Source organism: Anastrepha obliqua, chromosome 1 (genome assembly GCF_027943255.1).
Source record: "Anastrepha obliqua isolate idAnaObli1 chromosome 1, idAnaObli1_1.0, whole genome shotgun sequence".
NCBI lineage: Eukaryota > Metazoa > Arthropoda > Insecta > Diptera > Tephritidae > Anastrepha > Anastrepha obliqua.
Window position 1 is genome coordinate 69,736,435 of NC_072892.1, and position 17,670 is coordinate 69,754,104.

Sequence of the window (17,670 nt, forward strand, 5' to 3'; positions counted from 1 at the left end):
TTCACTCCATTACAACTTTTCAAAAAATGCTTGGATGACATCTCGGATTTTTCATGATTGGTTTCACAAGATATTTATTCATGAGGTATATTAAGAAAAAACTTTGTTTTTAGGTTCAGTAATTCCAAAATATTTTCAATTCACAGGTGATTCGTTTTTCTCAGGAAAATAATTTGCCTCCGAAGGCAATTTTGCTAATTGACAACTGCTCTGCTCATGCACCAATTGAGAAACTTCAAAGCGACGATGGAAATATAGTTGCATTTTTCTTTCCACCAAATGTAACAGCAACTTTACAACCAATGGATCAGAATTCTATTAAGTTAACCAAGCTAAACTACAGAAGTATGCTTCTTTCTCAATTAATTGCTGAAGGAGGTGACCTCAAGGTTCGCTAGAAATCCTTTTCAATTCGAAATGCAATCATGCTATTAAAGCAAGCTTGGTATGATGTTCCAGAAAGAGTAATAAAAAAGTCCTGGTCAAAGTTGAACAACTGGGACTCTGATCAGTATGAAAGTGATGACGATGATGTGCCATTAGCACAGCTACTGCAAAAAGATCAAGACTGCAATGGAGCTCTTCAGGCAGCTCAAGCACTTTTAACAGAAATAGAGCCAACTAATAACATTAGCATACCAGAAATTGAAATATGGAACAATGATGTGCTTGATGACGACCCTGCACATGATCTCAATAGCGATGATGAGTCTTCAGGTAGCAGCGAATTTGATGACCGGGAGGTCTTACCAGTTGTCTCTACTTCTACAGCCATTGAAAGCGTCAATAATTTAATAAAATGGTGTACTTATAGTGAATCGTTTTCCGCAAAGCACACAAGCAATCTGCTAGCTCTTCGCAATGAGATTGTTATTGCAGAAACAAATAAAAGGAAGAAACAAACAGCAATAACAGACTACATGCCTGCAAATTAGTTACGAAGTTTTTGATTAATTTTTGGCTGTTTTAATGTATATTTATCGATCTCTTATGTATTTTTGATAAAAAAAAATATATTTACTGTAATTGGAGTTTTTGTTTTTTGGACCTTTTTTTGACTTAGCGCATAAATACATATATGTATATTGGATTGTTACCTTATGTTTCCTCGTTTTTATGAATAAAATTTAGTAAGACAAAATTTCATTGTAGTTTTTCAATGCAAATTGACTTAAATTTTAAGGTTTTATTGAAATAAAAAAACGTCCAGGAATTAGAATTTTTCAGAAATTAGAATCACCCTAAAAACAAAGTGGTTCTAATTTGTGAGCGTCTACTGTATTGTCTGATTCTATTTCTGACGTAAATTTATTTTTCGATTCTGACGTTTCTTAAATAAAGATATAATTTTCAAAAATACAATATTTTGTTTGTGCGATTTTATTTATAATAATTATTTCAGATTCATTCGGTCTATGGAACGTATCTATAGTTATAATATGGGACTAGTGCCCTTTTTTATGCGATTTTATTGCATTATTTCAGATTTATGCGGTTTTAGCATTTGAAACGTATCTATAGTTTTACTATAGAACTGGTAGCTTTTTTTATGCTGTTTCTTGCGGAACGTATCCACCGCATAAAAACAGAATCTACTGTACATGTTTCACAAAAAAACTTTTGAATTGTAGTAAAAACTAAACTTTTGGTGAAAATTATATGGTCGGCAAGACTGTTTCCATTTTGACACGTTGCTTTATTCATATTCGTTGAAACCCGTTTATTTAATTGGAAACATCCGAGTAAGTATTGTATTAAAAACGAATTATTTTGCAAATTAATAATGTTTTTCATTATTTATATCGATCATGCCCTGATTCTGGTTATAGACTGTCATTTCAAGCTGTCTTCCTGCTACAGGCAGTACTCGTTTGTAAATACTCATGCATGTAAATCTCGATCAGGCATTTGTACAAGTTCTTATTAAATCTTTTCCTTCATAGGTTGTTAGAACTGCAAATATAATCGCGGTTACCCTACATGTACCACAGTAAGTAAATTATGTTAGAATATTTGTAAATATATTGTACAGTATAATTCCTCTTAACCGGCTTCGCATTAACCGGTCGACGGATTAACCGGCCTGTTTACAACAGCCGAGCGCAATGCAATATTTTCCAAGAAATTCACCGGCGAGGCGATGCGGCTGGGATTTCCCCGATATTACGGGGAAGTAAACTATAAACGATGTTAGATAGGATTTTGTCGTTTGTAGCCGTTGTACGAGAAAAAAACCGATTTGCGAAGTCGTCGATGAAGCTTTGTGGATCTGGTTTCTTCAGGAACGTCGAAGAGGTACACCGATTGGCCGCCCAATTTTGAAAGAAAAAGCTTTGGCTATCCACCAGAAGATTAATATTGGAGGTGACTTTGTGGCAAGTAGTGGTTGGCTTAATCGATGGAAGAAGTCACACGGAATTCATTTCGCACATGTAAGTGGAGAAAAAATGTCTGCTGATACTTCTGGTGCGACAGAATTCAAGACTAAGTTTGGTGAAATGGTTAAAACAGAGGAAATATCTCCAGAACAAGTCTATAATATGGACGAGACCGGGCTAAACATTAAAATGTTACCGGAAACAACTTTTCTAGGCAGTCATGAACAGTCTGCCTCTGGCTTCAAAAAGAACAAAGAACGTATTACAGTGGCCGTTTGTTCGAATGCAGGAGGGACTCATAAAATTCCTCTTTTCATTATTGGCAATTCTGCCAAACCACAGGCATTCAAAAACTTGAATCCATCTTCCCTTCCGGTTTATTATAAGTCACAAAAATCAGCGTGGATGAATTCAGACTTATTTAAAGAGTGGTTTATTTTGGAGTTTGTTCCAAAAGTCAAAAAACATTTAAAAAGTGTAAACTTGCCTATTAAAGCAATTCTTGTGTTAGATAATGCTCCAACCCATCCTCATGACTGCGCTGTAGATGACATAAAATTAGTTTATCTTCCTCCTAATGTGACAAGCTTAGTGCAACCAATGGACCAAGGAGTGATCAAAAGCTTAAAAAGACGATACAGGCGTAAACTTGTTTCTGAAATCCTGCAACATTCGGAGAGTGAAGACAAAGGTCTTAGAAGTCATCAAAAGTATCAATATCAAGGACGTTATCTATATGTTAGCTACAGCATTTCAAGAAATGCCCTCTTCAACGTTTGTTAAGTCTTGGAGAAAACTTTGGCCAGATGTTGAGAATCTAATTATGATCTCGAATATTGCAGGGACTGAAGAAGAAGAAAACAAATCTACTTTACAAGACCTTCAAAAGTTATCGGGTAACGAATCATTACAGGCAGAAGATGTGGAAAATTGGATGATAAACTGTGACGAACACCTTGAAAATGAATTTTTGAATGATGACGAAATCATAGATTTAGCAAACAAAGAACAAGAGGAAGATGATGACGTTGAGGAGGAGAAAACAGTTTCTCATGAAGAAGCCAAAAATGTGATGGAAATTGCATTGAAATACATTGAGCAGCAACATGAGTCAACAGCATTTGACGTTTTGGTGATTAGAAAATGGAGGGATGTCGCATTCAGAAATTCACTGAAGGTTAAAAAACAGAAGAAAATCACAGACTTTTTCAAAAAATAATTATTACACTTATATTTTATTGATGTAACACATTAACATATGTAAATATAAAATACATAAATATGTAAAAAATGTTTTTCCATTTTTTTATATGTATGTATACAATATATTATACAAGTACACTTCGGATTAAACGGCAACCGGCCAAGTATGCAGTCCCGAGGTGACCGGTTAAGAGGAATTGTACTGTATTTAAGAGTTTTTATTTACAGGAGTTTACAGGCGCGTAAGTGCAGCGGGAGGTGTGTTGAAGAGCTAAGTGGTATAACTGTAGTGCTTTTTAGAAACGAAGGCAACAATACGTGTGCTCCTACCATTGTCATATGTGGTTCTTCGGACAATTTCACTTCACTTCACTTCACTTCAAATTAACTTCAAGTGTTTGGCACGTGACGGTCGCTATGTGTCTGGTGTTGGTGCCACTGAAATCGACTTGGCCTCCGAACTGGCTGTCTTCGTCGATACCATACGGGTCTAGAACAGTACGCTGTACGTAGATCTACGATCAAGTCCTTGCACTTTCCGTCTACAAAGGACGTAAGTCGTAGTTATACATATATTTGAAGTAACACATTTTAAAACTTCTGGTTTACAGGTTTTTGGTTTCTGCGCAAGTTCAACGTCCCTACATCTGCTAACACTAACTAATATTACAGTAGGTCCAAGTACATTAAGGTAAACAAACTTTAAACTACTAAACTTTTAATAAAAAATATACTCGCAAATCTACATTAAAGCTTATTTTGTTTACTGGCAGTATTTCCTTTTTAATGTAATGAAAATACTCCGTTAGAGACTCCATGTTTTTACTTTTGCTCGTTTCACATCTAACTAATATTTGTTTTACAACTACGAACTAACTTAAAACACATACAGTTAGTAACAGAAGTTAGTATACACCGGATACGTTCTCAATTTGCCCCCAATCGTTTCTTTCAAACAACCTAAGTTATAACAAAATTCTGCTTTATTTACATGAATGAAATACAAAAATTATATTTAATCCAAATAGTGACAAAATTTTAAAAAGGAACTTAATTATGGCTTTTTATATAAAACTTTATAAAAATTCATGTCTCAAAAGTAAGTATACAGTTCATCATATTATTAATTTGTGAACTAAAAAACATAATTAAAATCAAGTCCTAGTATTTGGTAGGATAACTATCAGGTTTTACAATCGCTTTAAGTCGTGATGGCATTGATTTCACCAAGTTTTCAGTTACAGCTGTTGGTATTTTTTTCCATTCCTCTTGAAGGACGTTTTTCAGTTGCTCCTTATTTCTAATCGGATGTTTACGTATTTGCCGCTTTAAATGTTCCTATAAATGTTCGATTGGGTTAGTATCCGGGGACTGTGGCGGTGTTTTCAGCTGTTTTCGCACATTGTATAACAGCCACTCTCGTACAATGTTGGATGTGTGCTTGGAGTCATTATCCTGCTGGAAGATAAACGTTCCTCCAAGGCCCAATTTCGTAGCGCTTTCTTTTAAAATACTTTTCAAAATATTTAAATAACCATATCGGTCTATAATATTTTCGATAAATACCAACCCCGTTCGCAGCCATACATCCTCAAACCATTACAGAACCCCCTCCATGCTTCACAGTGCCGGTCATATTGCTTGGATCCAACGTTCCGCGTTATTTTTTCTCCAAACTTTTTCACGACCATCAGATCCACAGATACTGAACTTACACTTATCAGAAAATATGACTTGGTTCCAAAACGTTTGGTCATATTTTTCATGACCTTTTGCGAATGAAATCTGTTTACTCCGATTGACACTACTCACGAAGGGCAGCACTATGCAAAACCCGGCGAATAGTTTGGGTGCTAAATTGTTTTCCATTTCATTTTCAACTTCAGATTTCAATTTGGGGGCACTTATTTTAGGGGTTGTCCTGATTTTCCGTACGACTAAGATTTTTTCTCTGAGACTTAAGAGCGATGGACGCTCCCAACGCTCTTAATTAGTGGGGCTTCTCGCACTTTTATATTTATTCACAATCTTTTGAGCTGTAGTAAAACTCCTATCTATCAAACGACCGATTTCTCGCAATGATTTATATTCCTTGTGATATATTATAATAAATTTTTTTTACATCATCAGAAAGCTCTTTTCCTCTTGGTGCCATTACTAAAAATGTCGCAAAAATTAATACAAAACGTACTTCGCTAAATTTCTATACTCACTTTAATTATTTCCTTGTAATAGCTTTAACTTTTTTAATCAATACGTAAAAATAAATGTTATGCTAACTGAACAATCGTTAGCTGTATACTAACTTTTGTGACATAAATTTCGCTGGCATCAAAGGCAAAGCAAAGCGTGGATAACGGTACCTAAAATTTACAGCTAAATTAAGGCGCATATGAAAGCTTATCCCAGTACCCAATTACCATGGGTAAAATATTTTGATTACATATTAAGGAAAGCGTTGGCGTGAAACAATTCCATAAATCAGGCTCCTGTATACTTATTTATGGCACTAACTGTACTTAAATAACAAAACTTAGTTCTGCGTGCTTTTGTGCTGTTAGATAAACATCGAAAATATTCTAAATAAATATAATATTATATTTGCTTTACAAGAAAACAATAATTTTTTTATGGTTTTGTTTTAATGTAGTTTAATAACCAATATAAACTAATTGCAGGACTAATTAGCTTCTTTACGTACTTTAGGCAAGAAGCAGAAAACATTTTTCCCTCTTTCTCCATCCTTGGTAAATGCAGCCCTAAAATAAGCGAGTGTCAAAGCGCCCTTGTCATTACTTACCAAACCTTCTATAATTGAATCAAGATTGTAACTGTAAAACTTCAAAGGCTACTATAACGAATCAGTGACAAGCTGCATGCCATCGAGCAGCTAAATAATTTATAACACATCTTCTAGAGAATTAAAACCTCGTCTAGAATTGCGTAATGGTAAAGTTGCATCCATTTTCTCACTTCGATATGCGCATTCTTGGGCACTCATATTGCCGTGCTTCTCTTTGAAATAACATTTGACGATGAGCTTTTTCGCCAACAGACCAAAATATGTACATAGGGAAGTCTGTTTTTGTTTTGTTGTTTTGCTAACAGCCACAAGGCACAACAGTTGGCTTTGCGTCAGCTGGAAACACGAACTCACTCACATACTTGCAATTGGACAACAACCGAATACAAAAAAAAAAAAATAAAAAAATAGCAAAATAACAGCAACATACGACAAGTAGTGCAGTGCTGCCGAAGCGAAAAATCAATAATATCACAAGCGTCACACGTCACAACTAAGTAGATACCAAAAAGCGTTTGAGTGAGTGAATGAAAGCGGAAAAACCCGCAGCGACTCATCATTAACAATATGTCTACTCAACATAACGGTAAGATTAAGTTTAACAAGAAAACAGTGGAAATAAATTGAAACAAATCAATCGGCATTTTTGAATACTTATTACTTTGTCTACTTTCAGGCGCTTCCAGCTTTGTGCTGTTGGCAATTTTATTGCTTGGCAGTCAGCAACATGTTAATGCTTTTAGTCCAATGTCGAAGGAAAACATATTCGCCGATGTACTACTTACCGAATTGCTAAACCGCATGGACAAGGATATTGATCCGGTGCAAAATTACTTCGATTTACTTTCAGATGCACCCAAAAGTGTTGATTTAGTGTCACGTTCTTCGAAGAACAACAACGATGGTCCAGATGAATACGAATACCGTGCCATGTTTGGCTCGCATCCGTCCATACGTGACCAGGAGTACTTACAGCACAGCACTTTGTGGGGCCATCAGTACATAAACGGTGGCATGGGTGAGATGCCAAATCGCTTCCCAGCCATCAAGACCGATGCTACATTGCCGGCCTACTGCAATCCCCCAAATCCCTGTCCATATGGCTACGAGGAGAGTCAGGGCTGTATATCTGATTTCGAGAATACGGCAATTTTCAGTCGCGAATTCCAGGCTGCACAGGAGTGCACCTGCGACAATGAACACATGTTCGATTGCGCCGGCCAAGATAGCAATGCTAGCGCCAATGAGATGACTTCGACTATGGAAAAATTCTTGATGCACCAATTTCAGAATGAGAATGGTATTGACAATCCCAACGCTGTGGTGAAGAAATTCTATGGCTTTGCTGCTGGAAAACATGGCGGCCCAAATAATCCATTTTTGCAGGGCGAGAAGCTTCCCATAGCCGCCAAAAAAGGTGATCATATCAGGGCTTAGGTTAAGTGCAAATATTAAGTGGAATTTGTTAATAAATGTTATGTACCATTCTATGTCTCTTTGTGCTGTTGAAATATGTATGTGTGATACATGTTGCTGTGTGGTTGTATACACGAACATATTATATGAGACACAAGCGTAATATTATGCGCCATTTATTTTACTGTAATTACGTAGAGTTATAAGTATTGTATTATGTAGTCAAATCATTGTAGACATTAAATGTGGAAAACCCATGTTATTTAAAATTAACTAAAACGTGAAATGGTGAACTCGCTGCTCTCATGAAAACAAATTTCAATTGGAATGAAAATAAATTTATCTGCATTTTAATTTAATAGCAATCGACTTGGGACACTCTGAGGAGCAAAAGAACGAAGTGGAACGACCCGGTTTCATAAGCGCCTAAGGAGTGTCACTTCAGCGGCATGCCGCAAATGTTTAGCTTGAAAGAAATTTCATGGCGAAGTTTGACTCAAGTTTGACTAGATCTAAGCACATTAGGGTGGATCAAATTTTTTCCTGTTTTATTTTGATGCCTGAATAATTCTAAATGGTCTTTCAAAAGTGACGCCTAGATGCCAGTAGTGAATAATTCCTAGAAGGTAAATTTTTTTTTATGTAATTTTCGACATTTGTCAAAATTATTATGAAAATGGGGGACCTTTAAGGGGTTAGGTGGGTTTCAAAATTTCAAAAAATCGAATTTTTTTTTTTTGCTTATCTCATAATTGAATATGTTGAGAATATTCCTTAAATTTTAAAACGATCCGAGTCATATTCTAAGAGATATAGCCCTTGGATTGGCAGGTATATCGAGGCAGCTGCTTAGCTATTAAATCTTCAATCGCGTTTTTCTTGAAACTACATTTTTGAAATCGGTAGTCACGATTTCTCGAAAACTTATAAACCGATCTCTTTCAAATTTTGCACACTTCTTCAAAATAACATTATCTCGTGCTTGAACGAAGGAATTTTTTTTTTTCTATTCCAAGTAATTTTTCAAGGGCATGAAGGGTGCAAATTCTACTCAAAATAAGGGTTTTTTGTTTTCAACGCCGCCAAAAATGTAATTTTTGTTTTTTTTTTTTTCCTTCGTCCAAGCACGAGTTTGAAACATCTACTAACAGAAAATTTTTTGTTTTTGAATTTCAGATGAATCTGTCATGAGTTATCCTGACTACGCCGAGAGAACTTTTTTTTGAGGGGTCATAGGAGACGACGTGTCCACGCCTTAATTTTCAAAATTTTTCAATGAAAATTTCACAAACTACTTATAAAATATGTATCTTTTATGTGTTAAATTGATGGAATGAAATATTCTGTTGATTAAATAAAAAAAAATTCATAAAAATGTACCTATTTTGAGCTTTTGAAACCCACCTAACCCCTTAAGAACAACATATCGCAAAATTCGTGATTTTTTTGGTGGAAATAATCGTCTGTATGAGTCGACATTTCAAAGGCTGGTGAATAAATTTCAAGAAGCTGGTTCTGTCGAGGATAGAGAAAGGACTGGTAGACCAACAACTGGATGTTCTGTTGAGAAGATTGCTGCTGTAGCGCAAAATGTTGCAGAACAACCTTCAACATCGATATCTCGACCTTCTCAACAATTAGGCATTCATAAATCGACTGTTTAGCCGATTTTTCCTGTAGAAGTGCTCATGGTGGATATTTAAATAATGTCATTTTTCCTGGAGTCGTAATTTAATATTTTTCGTAATTATTTTAATGGAATTTGTTTTGGAATTACTAGAAAAAGAAATAAAAATATGTGGAAATAGAAAAAAAAAATCACTTAAAGATGTCTGATCCATAATTTGAAGGAAATGGTCGCCAGTTTTCGTCGGTAGACACTGCGTAAATTAACTGACACGAACTCATCCACTATTTTTTTTAACAATTAACAAATATTAGGTTCTACATCTTATCAAAACTAAAAAGTAAACTTCCACATAATTTTTTAAAGCATTAAAGGCATTTATTTATTTTTGTTGTTAATTAAAAGATATGTTCATTTACTTCTATTATTACGTTTTTTTTTTAAATAATATGAAATAATTTTCGCGCACTCTATGTAGTCGTACATGATAGATATTATATACTACACAAGTATATAATATTATATAATTGGTGCTTACACCCGTTTTCGGTGTTTGGCCAAATGATGTTGTTTCACAAATGGAGGTACGTACAGTTTTAAGCCAACTCCGAATGGCAGATATTTTTTATGAAGAGCTTTTTCATGGCAGAAATACACTCGGAGGTTTGCCATTGCCTGCCGAGGGGCGACCGCTATTAGAAAAACCTTTTCTATAATTTTGGTGTTTCAACCTACACACTTCCACACACTAATCCATTCGGATACGGCGGCCGTACATGAGATTGCCCTACAGTCAGGGCCGTGGAGAGAGTATTCGGGCCCCGGGGGAAACTTGAGATGCGGGCCCCTTCAAATTGTTTTTTATTTATCAAAATGCGTATTATGTTATGGTGATATAACATTTAAACATTGAAAAACTCATTGATAAAATTTTTGATAGAATTAATTTTGACATATTGATTAAAATGAATTTTAGAACACTCTTGAGCAGATCTGAAATGAAAAACGCAGCTGAAAAAAGTTAAAATTTTTTATTCATTTTGTGAGCCTTACAAATATTTGAAAATGACTGCCACGATGCTTAGACTTTTGCTTTTCTTGCTTTAGCTGAGGCAAAAGCTCTTATAATATCATCGAAGTCGAGTTTCCTTGCTAACTCAGATTCCAAATACAAAGTTGCCAATCCTGTTACTCGACTCTGAGTTGAACAAGAACGATGGTAGTCTTTGATCTTTGATAAAGCGCTGAACGATCTTTCGGCGCCGCCAACCGATACTGGCAGGGTGCAGAATATTCGCAAAGCAATGCAGATGTTCGGGAACAGAGTATCCAAGTTTTTAGCTGTGATGGCATTCAACAAGTCGAACGGAGGCATACAACATTCCGAATTTCCAGTAAAATTCGCCTTGTACACACTCTTCAAGTGACATATCTCACAGTGACACATTTAGCAAAATTAAGAGCTGCTGTCTGAAGTTCTGCTTTTTCAATTTTAGGAAATAGCCACAGGAATGAGAAAATGTTGTTTATGTTTTTAATTGCAGTAAACCGATTTTCAATAGCAGTGATAACTGAGTCCATGATGACGAGAAATATGTTCCTCTTGAAATCAATTTCTTCGGCGGTCATATTTTCCGCTGAATTCTCAGGTTCTTCATCATTACGTTTCTTCTTTCGGCTTGCTGGCAATGTTGACGAAGTGTTTGGCAAACCTTTTGCAACAGTTTGACATTCTTTTAAAATCGATCCCCAATGGCTGCGTAACAATTGTAGATCTGCTACTAGGCATTCAAGATTCTTTACCTCGACGTCAATCGTTGCTTCTTTTCTTTGTAAAATCAAACTGACGTAGTTTATTGCTGTGAGAATCTTGAACCATATGGAAGACATTAAGACACATTCAAATTTACTTATGTACTTAATAATTCCATCGACATCGCGTTTCGTTTTTACGGTGAGATTAAGTCCTGTCACTTTTGTAAGAGCTTTCCTCAGTCCAGGTAGATTTTGAGCAAACGCTTTGACTGTATCTGCTTGAATTGATGTATCCGATGTATCTTGTATCCGATAAGCGGTGAAGTGAAGTTGGTACACATTCTTTCAAAATATCCCATCGTCTCGTACTACTACTGAATATGTTGAAACATTTTTGAACGTAAGGACAAATTGCTTTAAAGAATAACTACGTTTCAAAATTGGTCTTCATTTAAAAAACAACTATCTAAATTTAATCTAATCATCACTATAATTATTAATTACCTTATAAATCAGTAGCATAAAATGTTCCATTTTAATAAGAGCTCAATAATATACACTTTTGTATTACCATATTATATTTATTCTTCGTAATCGTGATCATAACATTCGATATGGTGACACCAAAAAAGTCTGTGATGGAACTCTGGTAGAAGTATTATTTACTATATTTTTTCAAGCAGGAAATTTCTTGGAGTCCGGGCCCTTCTGAAAACTCCGGGCCCGGGGGAAAAAGTACCCGATAGAAATCGTGAAATTTTATTTTGAAAGTAATTCTTCGAAAATCCTAACTCAGCGTTCGTACATTTCACTCTCAGACGTGGGTTGAATAAATAAAATTGTTGGCTCTGGAACTTTGAAAATCCTCGAATCACACATGAACTATGCCAAAGTCACTGTTTGGTGGTGTATGCGCTACGAACATTACAGGGCCATTCTGTTTTTATGGACAGCGAAGACCGTCCAGTCGATGGTGATCGATATTGGTTCGTGATCGCCATATTTTTGCAGTCATTTGTCGGGGAAAATTAGTTGGAAGATTTCTGGTTCCTTCAAAATGATGCAACAGGCCATATGGTGTGGCAGATGATGAATTTATTCAAGACTATGTATTCTCAGAAGCTCATCTGGAAAAACGGCGTTTTCGACCTCCTCGCTCGCCCGATTTTATGGAATTCCAAATGTTTCATTATCAAAGCCCTTAAAAAAAGGAAGGTAGATGGGTTAGGTTGGCCAGGCCCATTCCTTAACTAAGTTGCTTAAACCACTTAGATCTGTTTAAGTAGACAACTAGTCCCTCCAATGAGACGTTTTGCAAATTTTGCAGGTCTTCAAAGAAATAATCGCCGAGATATTTGGCACAGCTTCTTTGAAGTGCAGGGCATTCACAGAGAAGGAGTTGTACCGACTCAATTTCTTTTTCAACCTCACAACTCCTGCAGAAGGTATTGTGAGGTACACTCATTCTATTGGCTGGGGAGCATAAAAAAAGGTATGCTCTTATAAAATTTATATCCAATAGTTCATACCGTTTATGCTCTATAAGATTTTGAGTTTTATAGCAATCATTATTCTTATCTATACTAATATTATAAAGAGGAAAACTTTGTTTGTTTGTTTGGTTGTAACGAATGGGCTCAAAAACTACTGGACCGATTTTAAAAATTCTTTCACCATTCGAAAGCTACATCATCCACGAGTAACATGGATTGGTGAATGCTTTAGTCCAGAGTATTTTTCATGCCGCTCCGTGACTAGGGTCTCGAGATAGAGACCAAAACGTGGACCCTAGAATGTGTTTGTACAATATGGATATCAAATTGAAGCTGTTGGTGAATGCTTTAGTACAGAGTATTTTTCATGCCGCTCCGTGACTGGGGTCTCGAGATATAGGTCAAAACGTGGACCCGGGTAACCTTTGGTTGTGGGTATCAAATGAAAGCTGTTGATAAGTGCTTTAATGCGGGGTAATTTTCATACCTATTGATAACTAGGGTCTGGAAATATATGCTAAAACGTGGACCCGCCGTGTCTTTGCACCGAATTAAACCAAACTTACACACATTGTTAAGGAGGTATTGAAGATGGTTTCCGTATAGTTTGGATATCTATTGTTAGATAGGGTCTCGAGATATAGGTCAAAACGTGGACCCGGCTAACCTTCGGATGTGTATGTACAATATGGGTATCAAATGGAAGCTGTTGGTGAATGCTTTAGTTCAGAGTATTTCCATCCGCTGCGTGACTAGGGTCTCGAGATAGAGACCAAAACGTGGACCCTAGAATGTGTTTGTACAATATGGATATCAAATGAAAGCTGTTGATAAGTGCTTTAATACGGGGTAATTTTCATACCTATTGATGACTAGAGTCTCGAAATATATGCCAAAACGTGGACCCGCCGTGTCTTTGAACCGAATTAAACCAAACTTACACACATTGTTAAGTAGGTATTGAAAATGGGTTTCGTAAAGTTTGGTTATAATTCGGAGCACTGGCAACGGGTACAGCGTTCTTTTGAACCAGCCATAATGTCGCTTACTTTTTTAACGCTTGGGCCGGAACTGAACTGTCAAATTGACAGTGTGAGTTACAATGTGTCAATATTTCTTTCTGATTTGGATGCCATAAGGAAAAAACGTAAGTGCAACATGTAAAAATTGTTTGTGAATTTTTTTGGAGTGGATTTTGGAACAGTGAATAATTTCTTACGAAATTTGAGAATTTAATGTGAAATCCGAATGTTGAAATGAAATTATGTGTTCGTGGAAAAAAAATTTTTTTTCGTTTTTTTTTGAAAAATATAAATGGATAATGGTTAAAAAAGCTCCAATGCTTAATAAAACATATAAATTGAAACGAAAAATGCATGGATGATCAGGAAAAAAGACGATTGTTTATTCATATGCGTTGATTTGAAATTTAAAAACAATCTTCTTTTTTCCTGATTTTCAATTTATATTTTATATTTACTCAAAAACAAATAGAAAAACAAAAAATATTGAAATATAAATAAATAATATGAAAATCATATATTTTCTGTTCTAAACCATATCTATTCTATTTTAGTGTGCCCAGCGAAGGGGGCCGGGTTTGCTAGTATATTTATAAAAGAAGAAGGGAAGTCGCACGATAATCATTATTCCTGATCAAAAAAATAAAAAATCAACTAAAAATCATCAAATAAAACTCAGATCTTAAATATTATATATATATACAGTAGTAACAGCGATATTCCGTCTACCATGACTTGGAATAATCTATCGGCTGACTCCGGCATTGAGATTAGTAACATGTTCGCATCTTTTTTCAAGAGTGTATATAATCAGGATCGGCATCGAGGCTTAACGTTAGCTGATCTAGGACACAGGTCGACTAATACTATAACCGAGTTCGAGGTTAATATAAATGACGTTTACAAAGCACTGCTGACATTGAATACAAAGAAAGGTGCTGGCCCGGATGGACTACCAAACACCTTCCTCAAAAACTGTGCTACCAGCCTCAGCGGACATCTCACACATATATTTGATTACACTCTACAAACCGGTACCTTCCCAACAGTTTGGAAATCCTCCTACGTCTGTCCCATTTACAAGGACGGTCCTAAGTCTGAGGTTTTCAACTATAGACCAATCTGCATACCATCCTCTCTCGCTAAACTCTTTGAAAAAATAGTTCTCCCCCAATTCACAGCATTTTTCTCGAACGTTATCACCAGCAAGCAGCACGGTTTTGTTGGCGATAGGTCTACTACTTCGAATTTGTTTATCTATGTCTACCTCCAAGAAGCGCTAAACGAAGGACCATTTACACGGACTTTAGCAAAGCATTCGATAGGGTCGATCATTGTATCCTGATAAATAAACTCAACAGATACGGCATTCAAGGCAATGCTCTGGGCTGGATCCACTCATATCTATCTGAAAGGCAGTTTCAAGTGAGGGTGGATGGTCATCTATCCACGAAGCATGATGATCCCCAAGGATCACACCTGGGTCCAACTCTGTTCAACATATTCGTTAACGACATTGGCGATCATTTACTGTCTGAGTACCTGCTATATGCGGACGATTTAAAAATCTTCAGATCGATTACTAGTGTACAAGACACCAAAATTCTCCAGAGTGATATTGACTTATTGTCGGCCTGGTGCAGCAGCAACAAACTAGGCCTGAATATCAAAAAGTGTGCAGCAGTAGCTTTCTCAAGATCGCACGTCTGTACTCCAACCAACTACAATTTAAACAATGAGACAATAAGTGAAATAGACAGCATAAAGGATCTAGGTATCATCAAAGACAACAGATTGACAATTAACAAACATATCAACAAGGTTACTCTCCAAGCGTTTAAACTCTTGGTTTTATTACAAGAACCAGCAAGGACTTCACAAATCCCAACACCTTACTAAGCCTTTTCTCCTCCTTAGTCCCTCCAATTCTGGAATATGGCACAGTAATCTGGTCTCCTTTTACTGACTCTGCAATCAAACGCGTTGAACGAGTACAAGTAAAACTTTGCAGAAGCCTGGATTACCGATACAGTCGCCAAGGAGGATACAGATCAACACTTGAGATCTATGACCAGTTCCACATCAATAATTTGCAAGCACGTTGGCATGTAGCGGACCTAATATTCTTTTTCCAAGTTGTGAATGGCCTGATCGATTCCCCAGATATCAATAGTTGCTTTGAATTCGCACCTGTTGGACCTCCACTGAGACGCAACCGCCTGCTAAAAACCACAAAGACAACTAAAAACTATGTTTTTAACGGTCCACATAACCGAATAGCTAGGATCGTCAACTCTCTGCACAACGAGGTGGACTTTTACAGCGGATCACTCAATACCTTTGTACCAGATATTAAATCACGTCTATTACCATACCCTAGGTCAAACAACATTTCGAAAATTTTTTTTTTTTTTAATCAATTAATTGTTACAAATACCCAATTAATTTGTTTAAACCTTTCCCCTCAAAATTAATTTTTTCTCTTTTCATTAATTGTTACCAAGTTGTATATTGCCGATTGGCGTTTGTGTATTAAATAAATATAATGTATATTATAAAAAAAAATATCGTAAATTACAATAGTTCCTAGATGGAGCTCCATTTCTTCATGTGCTATTTCGAAAACCCTCAGAAAGTTCTGCGGACTCCACGCCATTCAATTTCCAAATTCGTAGCTGGGCTTACCGGCCATTGGACGATCGGAACACAAGCAGAAAAGCTATTTTTACCGTTTAATCTCCATTACAGAAGCTGGGGGACCTTTCAGAGAAGAATACTGTCGAGCATTTTCTCTGTGAATGTACGGGTTTGGAAGCTAGACGATTCAGGTCACTGGGTGCTCTTTCAATCTTCTCCATTACATCAACAGTTCTGCCTGGATGTAGATATCCCTTGGAGGTGTCATAATGGTATCAAAACGGCGCTTTAGCGCTATTTAAGTACAACTCAACCATTTCGCTTACCTACACACAGTAGTTCATACGTGCACAAATATATGAGTGTAACATAGTTAACATTTTTTTATGATGTTTAAAACAAATTTTTTTGGTTAAAATTTTAAATATAATGGGTACAAATTTGGTAAAAAATTTTAAAACAAATGGGACTATAAGTATAATAGACTTTATTAAAACGGATCTATTTTTTTCTAAAATCATGTTTATGGGCTCATTGTATACTTGAAAGTCGCGCCAGAGGCATTTTAAAGTTGAAGTGACTCATTTAGTTGTGAAAACTTAACCTTAAATTTTCTTTCGCTATTTTGAGTGAAATGGCTGGCCAAATACCAGCAGATATTCACATCTGCCATTGTTTGCTTTTGGAATTTCACAAGGGTAGTAATGCAACAGTTGGCGTATGCCGATGGTATTGGCAACCGCGCTGTTAGTTCTGCCTTTTCCAAATTGGATAAAGAAGCAAAGTGAATGGGTCTGGTGGTGAACGTGGACAAAACGAAGTACCTCCTGTCATCAAACAAATAGTCGGCGCACTTGCATATCGGCACCCCTGTTACTGTTGACATTTATGATTTTGAGGCTGTAAAAGATCGCGCAAGCGGTTATCGCGCCAATCAAGAAGAAGAAGTAATACAGCAGTTGTTATCAAAAGCATTTGCCTTGATTACTCAAGTGGTTGCTTTTCTAAGTTCAAATGTAGTAGTTTCGATCTTTCCGACTCCGTGTCAAACAATTGAGGAACTGATAAATACTATTAACCAACTTTGGTCCACCATCCAAGAACATTTGGAACAAATTTGTAAAATAAACAGAGCAGGTTTTTGGGTTCCGCAAGCAGAAGAACAGAGAACTGAAGAAAACATAGCTCACCGATCCACGACATGCAACTTATTACTTCAACGGTACGATGCAGCACCGATTCTTGATTGCTTGGTCAGTGCAAATGGGCCCCTTATGATAGTCCAAAAGGCAAAAGGCAGCGGCTCTCTCCGAATGAACCGCCACGAAGCACTGCT

At 36.3% G+C, this 17,670-nt stretch overlaps 1 protein-coding gene and 1 pseudogene across 1 annotated transcript; both read left to right on the forward strand.

The window, feature by feature from the left end:
- The first annotated feature begins 302 nt into the window (after positions 1-302).
- On the forward strand, positions 303-935 carry LOC129253484 (jerky protein homolog-like; annotated as a pseudogene).
- A 5,892-nt stretch (positions 936-6,827) lies between these two features.
- Positions 6,828-8,138, forward strand: LOC129249486 (neuroendocrine protein 7B2). Its single transcript, XM_054889336.1, has 2 exons — positions 6,828-6,970; positions 7,061-8,138. The coding sequence occupies exons 1-2, from the start codon at positions 6,952-6,954 to the stop codon at positions 7,819-7,821; spliced, it is 780 nt and encodes a 259-aa protein (XP_054745311.1). The 5' UTR covers positions 6,828-6,951; the 3' UTR covers positions 7,822-8,138.
- The last annotated feature ends 9,532 nt before the right edge of the window (positions 8,139-17,670 follow it).